This window comes from Drosophila suzukii, chromosome 3 (assembly GCF_043229965.1).
Source record: "Drosophila suzukii chromosome 3, CBGP_Dsuzu_IsoJpt1.0, whole genome shotgun sequence".
Taxonomy (NCBI): Eukaryota; Metazoa; Arthropoda; class Insecta; order Diptera; family Drosophilidae; genus Drosophila; species Drosophila suzukii.
In genome coordinates this window covers 68,946,813-68,966,816 of record NC_092082.1, presented here as the reverse complement: position 1 = coordinate 68,966,816, position 20,004 = coordinate 68,946,813, and the positions used below count along the sequence as shown (strand labels likewise).

The 20,004-nt window shown below is 41.6% G+C and overlaps 4 protein-coding genes across 21 annotated transcripts; 2 read left to right on the top strand and 2 right to left on the bottom strand.

The window, feature by feature from the left end:
* The first annotated feature begins 241 nt into the window (after nt 1-241).
* Nucleotides 242-2,109, top strand: LOC108015956 (venom serine carboxypeptidase). Its single transcript, XM_017082090.4, has 2 exons — nt 242-383; nt 459-2,109. Exon 2 carries the CDS (start codon nt 480-482, stop codon nt 1,926-1,928), a length of 1,449 nt encoding a protein of 482 aa, XP_016937579.4. The 5' UTR covers nt 242-383; nt 459-479; the 3' UTR covers nt 1,929-2,109.
* On the bottom strand, nt 648-3,034 carry Mrm2 (Mitochondrial rRNA methyltransferase 2). The gene has a single exon (XM_017082044.4). It carries the CDS (start codon nt 2,985-2,987, stop codon nt 2,235-2,237), a length of 753 nt encoding a protein of 250 aa, XP_016937533.4. The 5' UTR covers nt 2,988-3,034; the 3' UTR covers nt 648-2,234.
* A 349-nt stretch (nt 3,035-3,383) lies between these two features.
* Nucleotides 3,384-11,268, top strand: Ire1 (serine/threonine-protein kinase/endoribonuclease Ire1). The gene is made up of 7 exons (XM_017082073.4): nt 3,384-3,821; nt 3,955-4,069; nt 7,467-7,910; nt 7,994-8,216; nt 8,276-9,545; nt 9,604-9,768; nt 9,830-11,268. The coding sequence occupies exons 1-7, from the start codon at nt 3,690-3,692 to the stop codon at nt 10,706-10,708; spliced, it is 3,228 nt and encodes a 1,075-aa protein (XP_016937562.4). The 5' UTR covers nt 3,384-3,689; the 3' UTR covers nt 10,709-11,268.
* MICU3 (Mitochondrial calcium uptake 3) lies at nt 11,245-18,348 on the bottom strand. Of its 18 annotated transcripts, none has more exons than XM_036816643.3 (12): nt 18,027-18,348; nt 15,032-15,173; nt 14,866-14,976; nt 14,356-14,403; nt 14,216-14,298; nt 14,040-14,105; nt 13,761-13,838; nt 13,229-13,321; nt 12,719-13,124; nt 12,504-12,661; nt 11,753-11,821; nt 11,245-11,613 (listed from the first exon to the last, which is right to left on the bottom strand). In XM_036816643.3, exons 1-12 carry the CDS (start codon nt 18,282-18,284, stop codon nt 11,530-11,532), a joined length of 1,596 nt encoding a protein of 531 aa, XP_036672538.3. In that variant the 5' UTR covers nt 18,285-18,348; the 3' UTR covers nt 11,245-11,529. The 18 variants fall into 18 exon arrangements, with proteins under 18 accessions (XP_036672538.3, XP_036672539.3, XP_036672540.3 ...); XM_036816644.3 differs by having other exon boundaries at nt 12,719-13,121; nt 18,027-18,347; XM_036816645.3 differs by lacking the exon at nt 14,040-14,105.
* Between the last annotated feature and the right edge of the window lie 1,656 nt (nt 18,349-20,004).

Below are 20,004 nucleotides of genomic sequence, written 5' to 3'. Positions count from 1 at the left end.
TATCTGTGAAATTTATTGATTAAAATTTATAATTATTTGTTTAAAAATCATAAAAACTTAAAATTATAAAAAAAAAGTTCGAACTACTGCGATAAATATAATTAAATAGATACATTTTTAAATCTTCATATACAGTTTTATTTGAAGCACTATATACAATTAAAATAAAATACATAGCTTACACTTGTTAAAGCAACCCTAAATCTGGAATACCTCCAAAGAAAATCACAGCTGAACTGATATGTACATATATTCAGACCACCCTACTATTTGACCGCTCCGGCTACACTGAAAGATCATTGGAAAGTTTTTCGCCGGCTGTGCGAAAAAGGAGGCAAGGCAGAGTGAAAGAACTGATTATATAGCTCATTATCGGCCGATCGGTGAGTAGGTCGGGGCGTAAACACCAATTGGAAGCAGAAACAAAGCAACCACTGACAGTTCCGTATCTTTTTCAGTCGAAGCAGCGCAGTGAAACAATGAGAACTGCAACTCATTGCGCATTTCTAATTATCGCGGCTATAGTCGCCATATATGGAGCTGAGGGAAGGGAGGGGGAACGCCCCTACCGGCGGAGCTTCATCAATCCGTACCCTCGCTTCCAGTTCTATGACGATGGAGTGGATCCCGGAGAGCCCTTGTTCCTCACACCCCTGATCAACAATGCCTCCATGGACAAGGCGGATGTGCAGAAACTGGCCCGCGTGGTGGGTTCCCAGTTTCATGGAGTGGAGAGCTACTCCGGCTACCTGACCGTGGATGAGGGCTTCAACTCCAACATGTTCTTCTGGTACTTCCCCGCCGAGCAGGAGCCGGAATACGCCCCAGTGGTTCTGTGGCTACAGGGCGGCCCAGGAGCCTCCTCCCTGTTCGGTTTGTTCACCGAGAACGGTCCCCTGGAGCTGGACGACCACGGAAAACTGCAAAAGCGCAACTACACCTGGAGCAAGACGCACAACCTCATCTACATCGACAATCCCGTGGGCACAGGCTTTAGTTTCACGGATCAAGATGCCGGTTATGCCAAGAACGAGAGGGACGTTGGCCGCAATCTGCACGAGGCTGTGATGCAACTGTACGAACTGTTCGAGTGGCGCAACTCTTCGGGATTCTGGGTGACCGGGGAGTCCTATGCCGGAAAGTATGTGCCCGCCCTGGCCTACCATATCCACAAGGTTCAAAATGCCATCGAGACGCGCGTCTATGTGCCGCTCAAGGGCGTGGCTATTGGAAACGGTCTCTCGGATCCACTGCATCAGCTGAAGTACGGGGACTATCTCTACCAGCTGGGCCTAATCGATGAGCACGGTCTGCAGAGCTTCCACGATGCCGAGGCGAAGGGAGCCGCCTGCATTGAAAAACACGATATGGATTGCGCCTTCGACGTATTCGATTCCCTGATCAACGGAGATCTGACCAATGGCTCACTGTTCAGCAACCTAACAGGCTACAACTGGTACTACAACTACCTGAAGACGCACGATGATGATGGCGCCAGCTTGGGTAACTTCCTGCAGGCGGGTGCCACTCGTCGGGCCATTCATGTGGGCAACAAGCCCTTCCACGACCTGGACAAGGAGAACAAGGTGGAACTTCACTTGAAGAAGGATGTCATGGACAGCGTGGCTCCCTGGATAGCCGAACTGCTGGCCCATTACACAGTGTGCATCTACAGCGGTCAGCTGGACATTATTGTGGCCTATCCTCTGACTCGCAACTACCTGAACCATCTCAAGTTCCCCGGCTCGGACAAATATAAAGTGGCTCCCCGTGAGATCTGGCGTATTGATAACGAGGTAGCCGGATATGTAAAACACGCCGGACATCTGGTGGAGATCATGGTGCGCAATGCCGGGCACATGGCTCCCCACGATCAGCCCAAATGGCTGTACGAGATGATCAATCACCTTACTCACTACAAGCACTAGGAGAAGCGTACTTAAAGTAGTCTATACAATTAGTCTCCTCTATATTTTAATGAAATGTCTTGAATACATCGGGTTGAGTTTTTAAATAAATATATATAGGACAGTCAAAATCAAAGTACTCCCCTTAAATCTTCATATATAAGGGTTACAAAGTTTTTAGAATAAATGTTTTTAATGAAAACTCCCTTACTTCTTATTTTGAAATTAAGGCATAGTAGAATTAACAATAACATTTTTAATGAAACAAATGACTTAACAAGTTTTTAAAAACTGGGCTTAATCTAAGTTGAACTAGGCTATATTAGCTTAACTTTCCGGTGTTCCTTTAAAGTTCCTGGCCACCAAGAAGTGCTCGGCAGAATCTCCGCGGCTGGCACGGGGTTTCACGCGCTTTACCTTCTCGTAAAACCTGAGCATATCCCGCTCCAGCTTGGGCACATCCCCATTGTCCCACACCTTGACCACCAGATGGGCCTGCGGGGCGGACATGGCCAGGGCAAAGCGGAGCACCTCGTAGCAGAGGTTCGTGATGCTCTCCTGGTCTAACATCCTTACACCAGTGGCATTGGGCGCCATGTCGGACAGCACGCAGTTCACCTTTCTGTCCTTTAAAGACTCCTTCAGGCGTTTCTGTGACAGGGAGGAGGTGAAATCCATGCCGCCAAAGATTGTGGCACCCGGCACAGCATGGAAATGCAACAGGTCGATGCTGAAGACGGCTCCCTGTGGCGCACGTTCCTGCTTTCCGTTGGCATTGGTCCGCTCCACGGCCACCTGCGTCCAGCTACCAGGAGCAGCTCCACAATCCAGAACTGTATCCCCGGGCCGCAGGATTCCGTATTTATCATTAATTTCCATCAGTTTAAAGGCACTCCGGCAGCGATAGTTCATCATGCGGGCCTTCTCCACGTACGGATCCGCCAGCTGGCGGGTGAGCCACTCCTGGGAGCTCTTGCTCCGGCCCTTGAGGTTCCGCGGCTGCTGCTTGGCATACTTTCCGGCAATTTCCGTGTGCAGCAGGCGTTTAAAAACAGAATTTCCCGTAAAAACAAGCCGCATTGTGTAATCTATCGAAGTTGGCGCGCCAATCGATATGTAACGATAACAGCCGGTATATTTGCTAGTGCGTTCACACACATATATTTGAATTGCATTTTAATAATTTAACATATTTAAATTGCATTTTAATAATGAAGCATATTAAAAATGCATTTTAATAATGAAACATATTTATCTTGCATTTTTATAATTAAAGATATTTAAATTACATTTTAATAATGAAAGATATTTCAATTGCATTTAAATAATTAAACATATTTTAATGACATTGATGTTAACATCGACACTTACGGTTGCTTACGTTTGTTCTCGTTTGCTTACGTCAAGCACAAAAATACTGAAAAATCTGAGCGCGAGAGATGTTCCCATCGATGTTTTTCCGCCTCTACCATTCGGTCACTCTACTCCGCTCACTCGACAAATTCTCAACGCAACTCAACAATGGCGAATGTAATTGGAAAATATTGAACGCGAGTGCGAAGAACATGTGAAATTAGCCCCGGCGCAGCTGCAACAGTGTTTACGGATTGAAAAGCAATTAAGAAGGGGCGATAATATGCCAGAAACAACAAACCAAAAGTGACTGCAAGTGCAAACTGAAAACGGATCGGAAATCGCAGAAACTAGTGCCCTCTCTCTCTCGCTCTCTTTCTCACATCCCCCCACCCCCCGACCGGCTGTAGAAGCGTAGTGTTTTGCAAAATGAGATTCTGCGTTGTGATTTCGTGTTGCGTGTTATTTCTGCTGGCCAGCGGGCCTATTGCATCAGCCCTGGCCAAGGCAAAGCAGGCCGACTCGGCAGAGGTCGTCAGCAGCGGCGAGGATGAGAAGACGGTGAGTTGGGGGGCGGATTTACGCGCCTCGATGACCCACTAAGGGTTAACATTGGGTCCCCCCAAATTAATATTTCATCAGCCGCCCGCGATATGTTTGTCATAAGCTCACCCGGTTTCCCATCCACCCGCAGGACTGCACGGACCTGGCCCGCGACGAGGAGGCGCTGATGGTGTTCTCCACCTTGGGCGGCGGACTGACGGCCATCGATCCGGTGACCAGCGAAATACGCTGGACAATAGCAGATGGTAATTACGCGGGCACTCCGAAGTTTCCCACTTTCACGGCATTACCCCCATTTTTCAGGCCCAAGTGTGGGATTTCAGGCATATGATGGGTTATAAGGGTTCCCTCTTATCAGAACTGGGTATTTTTAGACTTTCAAAAAAAGAAGTAAAAATGTAAGATTATTTATGACTGTTTCCCCTTCCTAATTTTGAGAACATGAATTTGAGGCAGAAAAGACGATATCCATTGCATATTTTTTCAAAATGTTTAGGCTTCTAAAAAATTATATCAAAATTAAATATTTGTTTTATAAGTTTTTCGGTGTTTCCGGGTGGAAATCCGTAAACAAGTATCCTGTGAATCACGAAATAAAAAAAAGTTGATTAGAGTTGAAAAATTGGCCTCAAAAAAAGGAGAATTTGAAAAAGTATTATTCAAAAAGTGGAGTTTTTGAAGAAAATTAAAGTGAATCACAAGCTCTAAGAATAGTGGACTATAAAGGTCTTTATAAAAAAACATATTTTGTTTACTTTAAGGCCTTTCTTACGGAGTATAAAGTTAGAATATTACCTTGAATCCCCTTCAAAAACAAAATTTAATTTATTTTATTTGCATTCCTAATTTGTATTGTTAAAAAATATATAAATTCTAGCAGTTATTTAAGTTCCCGCGGTATTTGCAAAGTTAAATTTACATTAACTGCGTTCTATTAAGATCTACAACTGCTTATCTTAGGTTTTCCATACTATCTCCTTACCCGCCTGGAAAATTACCACTTCCCCAGGCTGTTGCACTCTCCATTTAATGTGCGAAATGCGTTGCACAAGCATGCGCTCGATGAGCTCATCGCAAGTTTCGTATCGCACAGAAGATGTAATACTCTAGGATAGATCCATCTCCCGCCATTCGGGCTCTATTATTTATTATTTTCACTCTCGCTGCCTTATGATTTGTATTGTATTGTGCCTGTGGCCTGATAAGACTCGCACGTATGTACATATATACGCAATCTCGACAAGCGTTCTCGGCACACAATTCCACCAATTAAGTTGCCAGCCAGTGCGCCATGTCACCAGTTGCTGTACGTCCATACCCTTCATGTTGTGGGTGGTTGGGACTTTGAGCCATTTTCCTTTCGGTTCATTGAATATTCCTACGATTTATCAGCGTGACGTATTGATTTTCGATGGCTCGAGTGCGTTAATCTTTCGGTCATTTGGCTGTTTCGTATTAACCTCTAAGATTCGTACGGAATTGGTGAGGCTATATGAGTCATAGTGGTAAGAAAACATGTGTAGTTTGTAAACAAGGTGGACTTTTAATCGGATTAAATGGGTTGATGTAGTTTGCCTTTAGGTTAGTGCAACTATAATGATATTAATAGTCATAATGTCTATTCAATTACGTAATTTCCTAAATTAATTTCGAACTGAAAAGAGGGTAGTCTCAGTTCGATTTATTGAATTCCATCGAGCGTTCTTTATTAACTTGGTCCCTGTTCACTTGGGCTCTTGCTATTAATAGCACCCACGGGGTTCGTGATTGTATTTCCCACTTTAAACCATTTACTTTTTGATAAGTAATGCCTGCAAAACTCTCTGTAATTACCCGAAAAACTAAAATATTGGAGTTATGCCAAATGATTCCCTGGACAATACGCCCTCCATATGTTTGTTTAAATTTTTCTGAAATATAAACCCACGCCCCGGAAAGATTATTTTATGTGATAGCTGCAATACACATGTATGTCCATTCGTATTATTAGAAATTTCATGCTGTCGCCTGACTTCGTGGAACTGCAAATGATTGAAAATTCAGGCAGACAAACATGTGGACAGCATCTGACCTGGGGCTTTCCACATAAAGCGCAGCATTTAAATGATATTTCTGTGAGTTATTCATGCAAATAATTTGTTTTTGATTCGCGGTAATTACCTATGTACGGCGTTTCGCCGGGTCCAACACGCCAGATCTGTGTACCGATATGGCCTGCGTTCTATTACCTCATCACGAGTCGAAATCAGGTTTTGTCTACGTCTACCGCTAGACAATTAGAAAGCCTGTGCTAATGAAAGTGCCGCGGCGGGTTAAATGACCTGCCCCAGAAATTGTGGCAACACTCGATTAATGCCGGTATTCTTTATTCAGCCATGTGTTTGGGGTTGAAACTAATTGCTGATAAGGATGGGCACTACAACAAATTACTTGCTTTCATTACCCGATATTTGTTGACAATTCCGGCCTGCTAATTATTATATTTTGTCTAAAACATTCCGTCATTTGCATTTGGAAAAGAATTTAACGCTTGCTGCCTTAAGCGAACTGTTGGTGATAACAGAAATTGCCAACACGGCTGGCATAAACACTTCGGAAACGATCAGCTCTGACTTCACAGGTCTATTTCTTATTTACCCAACTGTTGTTTGGTTTGACTTTGCCTCTTGCGCCAAAACCCGCTTAAATTATTCGGCCATTTTTGTGGAAAATATCCATGTTCTTTAATGTGCAGCACAAATGTGTGCTCGGCTGTGAGAGAGGGGTTATTATAGATTACAGTTTCGTTCCCATATAATAAGTACAACGAGATAAGCCTTATCGAGAACAGGTTCTGGTTTTTATTTATTACAGTTAGTTTACCTTAGTTGCAGCAATATCAGGAAATTTAATGGGATGTACATATTTACTGTGCACACTTGATATAATATAATTTACTACAAAGGGGGTTCACCATAAAAAACCTGTAGATTTTATAGATTGAAAAGACAATATTTGCAAGAATGTTGAAAAACTATATAAAATGTAAAATTTATAACATTTTTTGTATATTGTATAAAGAAAGAATCAAATTTACACAGCGGAATTATCAGTTCTTGAATCAGGAATTTTATAACTTTTTTTCCTTGTCTGTGAAATATTTTTAATATTAATTTATACTTATTTGGTTCTGGGAAATTATCAACATTAAATGTTTATTACTTGTGAATCATAATACTAAGTACACTTATTAAAAAACAAAATCTAAGAATTAAAAGAAATAAAACATGCTAGGAAGCCGACTTAAAAATGTACTTTTTTACCGGGAATATATAACTTACTTGTTGTTATAAACAAACATTTTAATGAATTCGCTTCAGTTAGCGGACTTTACGATAATAACAATTCAAACAGTACATGGAATATATAAAAGTTAATTTTTACTTGTTGTAAATACATGTTGTCGCATAAAGTAAGGAACTTGTTCTCAATGTTGCATCAGCATGAAATGGCTATTACTTAGAAGGTAATAATACTGCGCAAAATAATTATCTAACTTATATATGTTATATATTATCTATTAAACTGTTAATTTTTTAAACGGCTTATATTAATTTCAAATTATGTACATTTTATTTAATGATTTGTATCCTTATGTTTTAGATCCTCCCATTGTAGCAGAACCCCAGGAGAATGTGCAGGTCCCACACTTTCTGCCCGATCCTCGAGATGGCAGCATTTACCAGCTGGGTCAGATGGGCAGTCTCAAAAAACTACCGTATACGATTCCCCAGCTAGTGGCCAATGCCCCCTGCCGTTCCTCCGATGGAATCCTGTACTCCGGCAAGAAGAGCGACACCTGGTATATGGTGGATCCCAAGACGGGTAGACGGGAGAAGGTCATGGGATTCGGAGATGCCACCATGGATGGCAAAGAAGGGGAGCAAATTGGTTGGGCCACATCGCGGGCCATTTATCTCGGTCGAACTCAGTACACTGTTATGATGTACGACAGCCTGGCCAAGAACAAAAATGCCAAGCCCTGGAATATCACTTTCTACGACTACAATGCTGTGAGTGCTCCTCCAGAATTGGCCAAGGAATATGGTGAGTGCTGATGTCCTATTAACATCACTTATTAAAATATGTGAAGTTTCTATGTAGTATCTAATAATTTCATTTTTTTGCAGAATACATTCATCTGACCACCACCAGCAATGGCCAAATAGTGACCTTGGATCGCAAACATGGTAAATTTCTGTGGCAACGTGATCTTAGCAGTCCAGTGGTGGCTGCTTTCCTCTTGGGACCAGATGGCCTACTCAGTGTACCTTTTACAACGGTTTCCGATGAGGCTTATCAGGCCATATTAGAGGAGTCAAAGACTGGGAATGTCAATACCGTAAAGCTATTGTAAGTATGCATATTTCTATGCTCTTTATTCCTTACTAATTTATTCCTTCATTTGCCAGCCAATCACTTTATGTGGGCGAGCACCAAAAGGGCCTTTACGCCCTGCCGTCGCTGGTGGACAAAAACACTCCACGGATTTCCACATCACCACCCATAAAACTTCTCGACGGACCTACTGGAGAGCAGAACAACAACCAGGATACCGATCCTCGTACTGTTTACATTAAAGATGTCCTGCAAGAGCATCCAGGCATCATGTTGGGCCACTACAATATGCCCAATGAGGGTAATGGCAACCTCCAGCTGTCACCAACACCATCTGGCAGCAAGGGGGTCCAGAGTTTGGCCACCATTCACAACTACAACGATGGCTACGGTCTATTGGCCAACAATGAAAAGAATGCCGCCGACATTGGCGTGCAAACGGATCCGGAGCTAGTCGAAATTGGCATTGACCAGCGGACAAATGGAAACACCATTAACCGGACGAAGACAATAATTCTGCAGAACAGCAATAAGGTGCAGGCATTTATCAACGAGTGGTTTATGGAGCATCCGAGCGGAAAGGTGCATCAAATATTGATAGTCATCGTTCTGGGAATGATTGCCCTGTTTTGGTATACCTGCAGCACCATGAGGGAGTTGCAAAAGCAGAGCGAGAACGGCTCAAAGACTTTTGCCATAGCCCAGAATGGTTCTAATGGAAGCACCGGCAGCAATGGAAGCAATACGAGTGCCGAGGACCTAGTGGATTTGGGTAACGGACAGGTGCGAGTGGGCAAGATCAGCTTTAGCACGAATGAGGTGCTCGGCAAGGGCTGCGAGGGTACCTTTGTCTTTAAGGGAACCTTCGAGGAGCGTTTTGTAGCAGTAAAACGACTGCTGCCCGAGTGCTTCACCTTCGCTGACCGCGAGGTGGCTCTTCTCCGGGAATCGGATGCTCACGAGAATGTGGTGCGCTACTTCTGCACCGAACAGGATCGCCAGTTCCGCTACATAGCCGTCGAACTATGCGCTGCCACTCTGCAGGATTACACCGAAGGAGATCGATCGCTGGAACTGCAAAATCACATCGATGTTTGGCAAGTGTTGAGCCAAGCTTCAGCTGGATTGAGTCATCTGCACTCCCTCGATATTGTACATCGCGACATCAAGCCACAGAATGTTCTGATTTCGCTACCAGACGCCAAGGGCAAAGTCCGTGTAATGATCTCCGATTTTGGACTTTGCAAGAAGCTAAATTTTGGCAAGACCAGTTTCTCCCGCCGTTCGGGTGTAACTGGCACCGATGGATGGATAGCCCCGGAAATGATGCGATCCCAGCGAACGGTAATAAATATTAACATAATGTTCTAAATATTCCGAAATTAATATCCCTTATTTACAGACAACTGCTGTGGATATCTTCTCACTGGGCTGTGTTTATTACTATGTGCTGAGTGGGGGTCACCACGCCTTTGGAGACAATCTGAAGCGTCAGGCCAATATACTCTCGCATGAGTACAATCTGGCCAAGCTGCGCACAGAAGACGACAGCGAAGTCAGCCGAATTGTAAGTAATTTAAAGAAAAGTTATGCTTCAGTCGTACTAATCATTCCGTCGTTTTCTTTAGATACTTGCTGAACAACTAATATCAGACATGATACACAAGGATCCGCAATCACGTCCGCCTGCGCGCTGTATTGGCAACCATCCGCTGTTCTGGGATGAGCCCAAAATGCTCTCGTTCCTACAGGATGTCAGTGACCGTGTGGAAAAGTTGCAGTTCCATGCTGAGCCCCTTAAATCGTTGGAGAAGAACGGAAAAATAGTCGTACTAGACGATTGGAATGTGCATCTGGACCCCATGATTACAGATGATTTGAGGAAGTATCGCGGTTACATGGGCGCGAGTGTGAGAGACTTGCTTCGTGCTCTGCGCAACAAGAAGCATCACTATCACGAGCTGACGCCGGCCGCCCAGGAGATGCTGGGCTGCATACCGCATGAGTTCACCAACTACTGGGTGGACCGCTTTCCGCAGCTAATATCACATGCCTATCACGCGTTCAGTATTTGCTCAAACGAGCCTATCTTCAAGCCGTACTACAGTGCCGGCTATCACTTTTCACGTCCGTGGTACTTTGACGCGGATGATGCGTTGTTCCCCATGCTGATGCGGGATCCCAAGCCGCTGCCAAAGATTGGTAGTCCGAAAAAGACGCCCCCGCCAGCCAGCAGCCAGGCTCAGCAGTTGAAGCAGAGAAAGGGGCTCTACAACTTCCGTAAGCCTAGCGATGAGTTGCCGATTGCCGGAGTCGGGCTGCAGCGAAATATGGAGCCAGATGGACAACCACTGGATCCGGACGGCAAGCGTGATGTGTTTGCCAATTTCAAGTTCCGGCGCTACTCGAAGCCGGGAAACAATCGCAACTACAACGGTGGCCACAAGGACACACAGGAAAAGGAGAAGTACGTAAGCTGGACACTACCGCCTTCAACACAGGATTAGGGCATTGAACCCAACAGATCAGAATAGACAAGATTTAGTTTTAGTCATTTATTAATTTAATTATTAATATTTAATTGTGCAATTTGTGTATATGCAACTATTCCAAAACGATTCCCAATTCAGTTCTTAGCAAAAATATTCAACGATAATTAACATAAATGAAACTATTTTGTATACCGAGTAAGAATAATGTAGTGTGTCGTCTGTCGAATGCACGCAATTTAACTGTGATAATTTTTGATTTTTGTTTAATGCCCAAGTGCAAATTGACCTAGACAAATAGTTCGAGTTTTATATATATAGTACTTAGACTTATTGTATATTTATGCATTAGTTAAGAGACCTATCCCAACACTCCTCCCACTCGTGGAGATCCTCGACAAGCAGAAAGTTTTTAGTTTTATACCTATTATAAAAGCACTTAGTTGTAAAGTTGAAGAATGGAATGTTTCAGTTGATGGACAACTTAATGCTTAATAACGAGTTGCATTTTCTAAGAATTCTTAAGCCTAATCAAAATGAAAACTAAATAAAAATGTAATACGAATTTTACAAAACAATTTTATTTTCGCTATACATGTATAACAAGGATGCAAATTGGCTTAACTGCCAATTGTAAACAATTTCTCATAATTTTGGCTATAAGAGATGGGAGCTTAGTTTAATAACAAATTCATAAATAGTTCAAGGGATCAACAAATATAAAAACTATTACTAAACACGAGATTTTGGTTCTTTAGAAGAAAGGTTTTGTAACTAGCATTTGTTTCACTTTGGCGTTGTTTTCTCGTTGTTTGTGCGATGCTGCTATGGTGTCCGATTTAATTGGCCGACTTCATCATGGTTTTCATCTCGTTGCGTACACAGTACTTGAAGGCGTCCCAGCCCTCCGATTTGGCCACGGACTGTAAGGCAATGTGTTTAGGATTAGTTTTAAGCGACGAGGTGGTGAAAAACATTTTGAAAATGAAGTGGGAGACACTAAAGTGATCGATAAGCAGCAAGAGAGAGAAAAAGAGTTTGTGGGTTCCGCTGCCCACTAACCTCTTCACCATTTGGCGTGTCTACCTCAATGGCAACCTTTAGACGCTCGTCGGGGTCTACAACATCTTGCTAGGGAAAGAAAATACAACTCATTGCTAATCAGCTGGCGCTTGGACTTTTAACCTGGACAATATAATCGCAGTTCATTGTTAGACGAGTGAGTCACAAATGACAGACTTCCGACAAGCGATTCGATGATATAGAAATGATAATGAGCAGTTTTTAAAATAAACAACAACTTCTAGGTAAGAAAGAAAATTTAAAATAGTTTTTAAGGTTTGTCCTCTGCATTTCAAAAATGTTTTTCCGAGGACAAATGTGCAGCAAATAAAAAACCAATTCTGTGTCAATATCAGTGTTTAATGGTTATATGGCCAATTCAACATAAAACTAAAATTAATAATATTTAAAATAAATGTCATTGAGCTGGGTTATTGTCTTAAAAATAAACTAAAATTAAGAGAATTAAATCATTAGGCTTAAAGCATAAAACGCTTACAGGCGCGACAATAACTAGACAAACACACACAATCAATGCTGGTCAGCGAGATTAGGACAAGAGCGGCAAACAAAACGAGGAAAGTCGTTAATTAAATTAAATTTAGCTAAAAAATCAGTGCCAAAGTGCATCGCTGTCGATGAAGTAGTCCAGGTGCCGGCACACCCGATTTCGCCAGGCCACAAACAGGGGATAATCGGGTTCATCGTAGGCGTCCAGAGCTTCGTTGTAATCAAAGAAACGACCACTTACTTTAAAGCCGCGATGCAGGCGATCCTTCATGATGGCAATGAACTCCTTGTAGGACAACAGGCCATCGCCATCCGCATCGAAGATGGCAAACACGGTGTCGATCAAGTGGGGGCTGAGACTATAGCCGGTGCAGATCTTCACAGCACGCGAGAATTCATCTGGGAAAGAGATATATATTTAAAATCTCTGGTTTTTTAAACCCAAGAATAGGTTACCCTTTGAAATGGCCCGATCGGCTAGGGTATACATCCTCATGGCGATCGTAAAATCATCTAAATTGTTTAGGAAATGACAAAAGTCCCGGAAGTCATGGAAGGATATGCCCTTCTCATCCTTGACCCGCTCGAGCAGGCGCTCCAGGAAGACATCATACTCATCCGTGGCCAGGTAAGTGTACCGCAGCAGGATTTTTGCAAAGTCCAGTTCGCTAATGACACTGTTGCCCTTGGAGAACTCGTGGAACTCCAGCTCGAGCACCTCCGTCTGCAGGTTGTCCATGAAGCGGTAGAAGTTGTCATAGTTGATCACCCCAGTGCCCCGTTTCCCAAAGAAGTGCAGCTGCAGGGTGGTGGCCACCATATGACGACGCTGCAGTCCCTCGCCATCGTTTACATAGCCCTGGTGGAAAAGATTGAAGGGATGGAGGATTAGCAATAGTCTGGAGAGGAGGATTACCCATTAGTTAGTCACACCAGGCTCATGCTTGGGACTCGGGAAGACCTTACCTCCAGGGGAGTGGGCGCGGAGGACTCGAGCTCCTCCTCCGACTCTTGTTCGCCGTGCTTCTCCTTCCAAGCACCGCTGAAAATGCGCTCCATCTGGGATTTTATGTACATGCCGGTTTTTTGGGGATAGATTTTTGTTTTTTGTGCAGGATTTTGGGTTAGGTTGGAGAGAAGAGAAGTTAGGTGGTTTAGTAAGGGTCTAACAAGTGGTGGAGCGTTTCTAGGGTGTAGGCCTGTTTTTGGTATACAAAACAAAAAGCGCAAGGAACAAAACTCAACAAAACAAAATGCTTAAAACGTAATAAAAAGTCAAAATAGAAAACTCTTAAACAAAATCTCTATGAAAACATAAAGATAACTCCAAGCAAAGCAAGTTCAAAAACTTATCTATAATTAAAAAGAACAAAACACAACGTAACTAAGCTTAGCTTCTACATATGCTCCAAGCATATATCGAGGTCTTTACAATTTTAGCGGAGTTTTCGCGAAGCAAAGCCAATACTATTTGGAAACTCTATTGGCTAACACTTACTAGACCCCTCTTCCTTTGAGGCACTGCCATGGGTTTCCTCATTTGACTTTGCTCATCGTAGGAAACTAAACGCGACAGCTGCCATCGAAATCGTTTTTAAAGGGGGTATCAATTAAAATAAAATATACAAAAATCAGGAGTATAAAATAAACTTAAACTTAAGTGTAAGTGATGTGCAGCTTACTTCAGAGCCCTAGGGCCAGCTATTTCAAATGAGTTTTCATTATTCATAAATTATACCATTAAATTATAGCTTAATTTAATAAATGAAATGCTTACAATTTGCTTGGTTTGTGGATCGACATTTTGGGTGTCTTTTAAAGCGCCGGCCAAAATGGAAATTATCTAATGATAAACATTTTTTGAAATGATATTAAATAATAAGTAAATAAAATCAATTGGAGGAACCCATATGAATTATGAGTATACGATGGGCAAGACCAATCCCTATTTACCACTAGAAACTCGTCCTTGTCCACCCGCTGATTTCCATCGGTGTCGAACATGTTGAAGGCAATGCGGAAGCCAGATTTGGGCTCTATAAAGATTGTATTCTACATAAATACCTTACTTAGTAAATTTAGAGCCCACTTACTTGTTAAAATAGAGAGCAAAAACAAATATTCCGTGTAGGAGATAATGCCTGAAAGGAAAATGTATAAAGTTAATTAAAATATCTTAGTTACTTACTTAACAAAATGGAAGTTGTGGACCAGATTCTAATCAATTGATAGACTCTATTGCAATGTACAAAACATTACTTAAGCATTTGTATAGTACACCAATCCATAAATTATCCTAATGTGCTGTTTTTATCAGATCTTGTCTGCTAATTGAATTTATTGAAATGGCCAGTTTAACAAACGAACCTGCTTGGCAATTCTAATTTATTCGAAATTGCAGATAAGTGACTAGATTCCAAATGAAAAACAAGTATTTTTATTGCAGCTGTAGTGATATCTTTGCATTACAAAAGTTTGTAAGCCTTTACTAAGAAATTACTAAGATCCTAACTTTTTCAAAGAAAAAAAACTTTTATTTATCTTTAAAAAAAGTACTTTAAGATCGACTAAAAGATAAAATACCAGAATCTCTAATAAATTACCTTTATCTCTTAGATTGCGAAATAGACGTGTTGAACCCTTCTTCAAAGCAGGTGTGTTTTCCTTGTATTTGTCCACCTCATCGCTAGAGAGCTGGCGACGTTTAAGACGAGCTTTAAGATAATTTAAATATTATAAAATATTAAATAAATAAATTGCTATGCTTACGTCTGGGTTCCTGCTCCACGACGGAGTCCAGAAAGTCCTGCGGGGTCATGTAGAGCTGATCGTCGAACTCCACGGAGGCAAACTTGATGAACCGGCGTTCCCGGGCCGTGAGCTTCACGTTCTCCAGCTCGCTATCGTCGCGCTGCGGGATTTCAGATTTCAGATTGGTAGAGATTAATCAGGCCATCGATGGATGGTAACTTAATATGCCGTTGTGCGTATTTGGTGGGGAATATAATTGAAATAAATCAGCGAACGATTGGATCGCGGCGAGCCGAATTTCCGCCGGTTGGTCACAAAGGCGGACCGACGTGGACAAAAGCTGGGACTGCAATCTGGACGGGTCTGATCTGGTGACGTTTTGATTAATGCCCAGCCGTGGCACCTCAATCGCGCTCAGAAATATTAATTTGATCCGGTTTGCCGTACTCCCCTTGCATCGGGAATTACATGTATGATCTGCATTTAATTCGATTCGAGATTGGGGATTTGGACGAGCCGCCGGACAGGATTCCCACGTTGGCCGTTTGGCAAATAAAGTGTCAAATTGATTTGAGAACATGCTGCCGGCAGTGATCCTCCATAAATCTGACATTTAATGCCACCCACAACAAGTAATCATTTTTCCCCGCATACTCGTAGACAGGGCGAATGACTCAATTGTATTTTATTTGTGGTGCAAAGACAACTCCCAGGCCATAACTCTCGCTCTGGGGACACCAGAAACCCTGTCTGCCGCCTGTCCCCAAAAAACAGATCCGAACAAAGGCCACTTTGAATGTTAGACATGTGCAGCAAACACTTCGCGGCCACGCCCACGCCCCCAAGAAACCACAAGGGGCCAGGGACAATTCCTCATAAAACCGAAGCTGACATCATTCGAACTGCAGCAGAGGCAACAGTAGTTCGGTTTTAAGAAGTTCATAAATTTAAATATTTAATTATCTCAAAAATGGTTACTAAAGAAAGGTGTCCTAAAAGTTTGTACCATCCTGAAGTATTTTTTTGAAACCCAATTATCATGTTACCATCCTGGCCTAACAGGATTACGATCCATTCCAATTATGATCTAATCAAAACTAAAAATGTAAGTATTTATAAGACATATTTAGGGAAATCACTTTCTGATTATAAATATATGGGTCATCCCATATGTCTAACTTCCAATTTTATTTAAACTGTCCATATTCAATATATATTTGGTCTTGATACGGGAAAAAATCAATTCTATTAAAAATAGGTGTAGTTGTATGGATAATATTTTTTTTAAGTCAAAACTATGTATTTCTATGTTTATAAATACAAAAAAAAAATGAAAATTTATTAAAATTTAACCACTGTTCCGGAACCCTGCGCCAAGAACAAGGAGCTTCGAAATGGCTGCAGGCGCTGGATTTGTAGGCAACAATTAAAACTCATTCATCATCATCAGGCGCAGTTGTCATAACACATGTCAGGGCCAGGCCAAAACCAAAACCAGAGCCAAATCCAAAGCCAAAACTGAGGTCCCAAACTCCGGCTCATAATGCAAGTGAGACCGAAGCCACGCCTGCGTCTGGCATTGGGCATTATTGTTGATGTGGATATTGGTGGGTGTATCAAATCGGCAACCAGATCGATTGATAGATAAATTTTCAGTAACTGGCATTCTGTCAGCATTCGGGGGAGTTGCAGCTCCACTTCGTACTATGTATTTGCCGCCTGCAGGTGCGTGGGTGTATCGGACTAACTACTTTGCCACTTCATCATGCATTTTTCAAGGTGTGTGGCATGGCGCTGGAATTAACTCCAAAAGGCTGCAGCCTTGGGAGTTTTAAATACAATGTTTGATGGCAAGATATGCTAATTTTATGGGAAATTTGAGATCTGGAAAAGGAATCCTGAAGATATTTAAGGGACTTTCTTAGATATGATTTCTAAACTCTCCTAAAAATGTGAGTATAAATTCCTTGAGCCGTTTAAAAATACCATTTTGCACTGCATAGATATAAAGACCAAAATGTAAGCATACAATTTCTTAAACCATTTCAAAAACAATTTTGTATTCAATGTTTTAAAGGATAGATACAAAGACATTTTTATATTTTAACGATTGAAAATAACGCCTCAATTATGCTTAGGAAATATATCCCGTTAATATCTAGGGTACCATGAAAAAAACAAATACTTTCTTTTAGTTTAGGTAACATAAATAACAATTCAATTTTTTTTCTAAATTTATATTATCTTTACTTGATTTTTAAGTAACTATAATTGGTTACACTTACATATTTGTAAGTAATAAATAAATCTGGCCAACTAATGTTTTTTTTTTTTTTTCGTAGAACATTTTCAATGGACGAAATGGTAAAGTACCCCTTCTAATAAATTTCCCGGCCAGCAAACTAATCTCTGATGAGCAATCGCACGAAAGGTGATGTAAATATTTAAACTTCACACCCTGAATCACACGCAACAAAAAACCTTATCAAACTGGCACTCACATCAACAAGTTTTTCATTTTTTTAGGTCTACCCCAGAGACAATGTCAACAGGTTGACAAATAGTCGTTGTAGCTGCTGCTATTTCATTGAACTTGGACACGCACAACAACGACAACAACAACAATCAATTTACATTATTGATAACGACCCTGAGCTGAATTTTCGTGAGCTTGTGTTGACAACAAAAGTTGTCTTTTAATCGAACGTAGTGTTTACACACAAAATAATCGAAGTATTTAATCAATTTTATAGACTAATTAAACGGCGATTGGGTAGTAAAAACAAACATAGTGCAGCGAATGAGCGGAGCACAACAAAACGACCGAGAACAGCTGATAAGAAAACACTCCCGTTGCGTTACGTCGAACGATACGTATGAGAACGTAAGGAACTGACATGCCACAAGCTAAAAATAGCTGCGCAGGTCTTTTTCATCCAATTATTGACTTTTCCACACCAAACACTCGGCACACTTGTTAGCGCTTCTCACGATTTCCACGCTTTTCCTTTACCATGCGTCTTTTTAGGCTAACTGCATTCACTGGGTTTTCCGAGGATCGCAACTTAATGAAAGCCGCTAAGGCAGCCAAAGAAACGGCACTGCCGCCCACAAAAGTTAGCAGACTTCGCGATTTGTGGCCCCGAATTCCACTGGATTGCGACGAACTGCTGGCAAATCTGACCGATCGACCAACTGCCACGCCCACTCCCGATCGCTGGGCTATTATAGCGCCAGTTTTAACTGTTAATTTAGCCACTGCACTCGCCATCGCGATCGAATTTTAACGAGCAAGAAAAACTAAGCTAGTGACAAATAGAAGGACGTGAAGTGCGTAACGTAGTGGGGAAATGCGTAGCGTAAATAGGGTTGCCAAGTAGATTCACAGATAACAGATATCGTTGTGATTCATTCGATAGTTATTGGGTCTGCAATAAAAAGAAATAATTTATCCCACTTTTTAAGGGTAAACATTTTGTTTTTTTCCCTTATAAATTCTCAAAAACTCTTCAAATATAGCTAGTAAAAACGTAAAACTAATTGATTGTAGCCAAAACTAGTCATGTAGTTAATAGAGCGTTGCCAGATCAACACACTTTGCCTGCGGGCAAATTGGCGGGCATTTGAAATATAAGTGAGAGAGGGAAATTTTTGTTAAGCGATTGCAGAAATCAGTATAATATGATTTGAATATTAATTAAATATTAACATTTAAAACAAAAAAATAAATTTAATGTGTGTGTGTGTTTTTAATACATTGTGCCTCTAATTTCATATATATAAACGTTCACCGACTTTGGCTTTATAAAATTAAGATTCAATCATATAACACATTAGCATTCTAACTTCAAAATTGAAATATGAATCAGTAATGGACGCACCTGAGCTGGTTTTCCCAAAATATTATTTCCGCATAAGTGACAATATTATTAAAATTATTGACTTTTGCCAATTTTGAGTCACTGGAAAAGGGGACTACGTGCGAACTTAGGCACGTAGTCCCCCACAGATCCGTGGCAAACATTTCCAGAAACTATTAAAAATCCTGCCGTCGAGAATTTCTGCGGTTCGCTCTTGACGCAAAAGTACATATTCGGCCTCTAACTATTGGGGATTTTTATTGGGCATGCCCAAATTCCGCTTGTGACGCGTCTCGGTCTACGCAAAAATCGAAAACAAATAAACTTATTGTGAGTGACTCATTCGGCTGCAACAGCGCACAGGAATGAAATATGACAAAAATGCAACTAGAAATCAATAAAAATGTCGAAATATTTTATGGGAAAACAAATGTCCCATTGATAGACGATAAAATGATCTAAAGAAACCTGTTGCACTCCCCCTACCAAGAAAATTCAATAGAAATGTTCTCTGTTCTAAGCAGTTCCATTTGTTTTCGAAACGGAAAATATCAATTTCACTAGATTTTCCGCTGTCGCGCGAAACCCAAGACGCAGTCTATCCTTTTTCCATTTCCTCAGCCCGATTCAGGTGAAGTTCATAACCCAGGATAGTTGACACTTTGGGGTTTTGCTCCAATAAATCGATCTTGGGCCGCCAAGAGTCGCCCTTCTCAGCATCGTCGGGTTTCGTTTACTCGCCAGTTATGAGCTCGTAAATTATTAGTTTTAATTTTAAGCCAGGCATTGTGTTTCCCTTTTCCAATCCATTTCCTGCGAAAGTTGTAAAAGAAGTGACCGTCGTCCACCAGGGCGCCAAGCGATCCGAAAGAGGATCCGATGGTCCAAAAGATCCGTTGGCACATAAAAATGTGTGTGTTGACGCCTTCTTGCCTTGTAAAATTCCCCAAGGGCAAGCCAGAAAACCCACAAAACGATCGATATAAAATGCACAATATTTTGTTCCTCTTTTTGGTAGTAATAAAGTCGTTTAAATCGCAATGCGTATTTGGTTTTATTCCCTGCTCCACCTTTCTTCTGGTAGTAATAAAGTCGTTTCAATTAGTGTCCGCAAGTCCCGAAAAAAGCGCA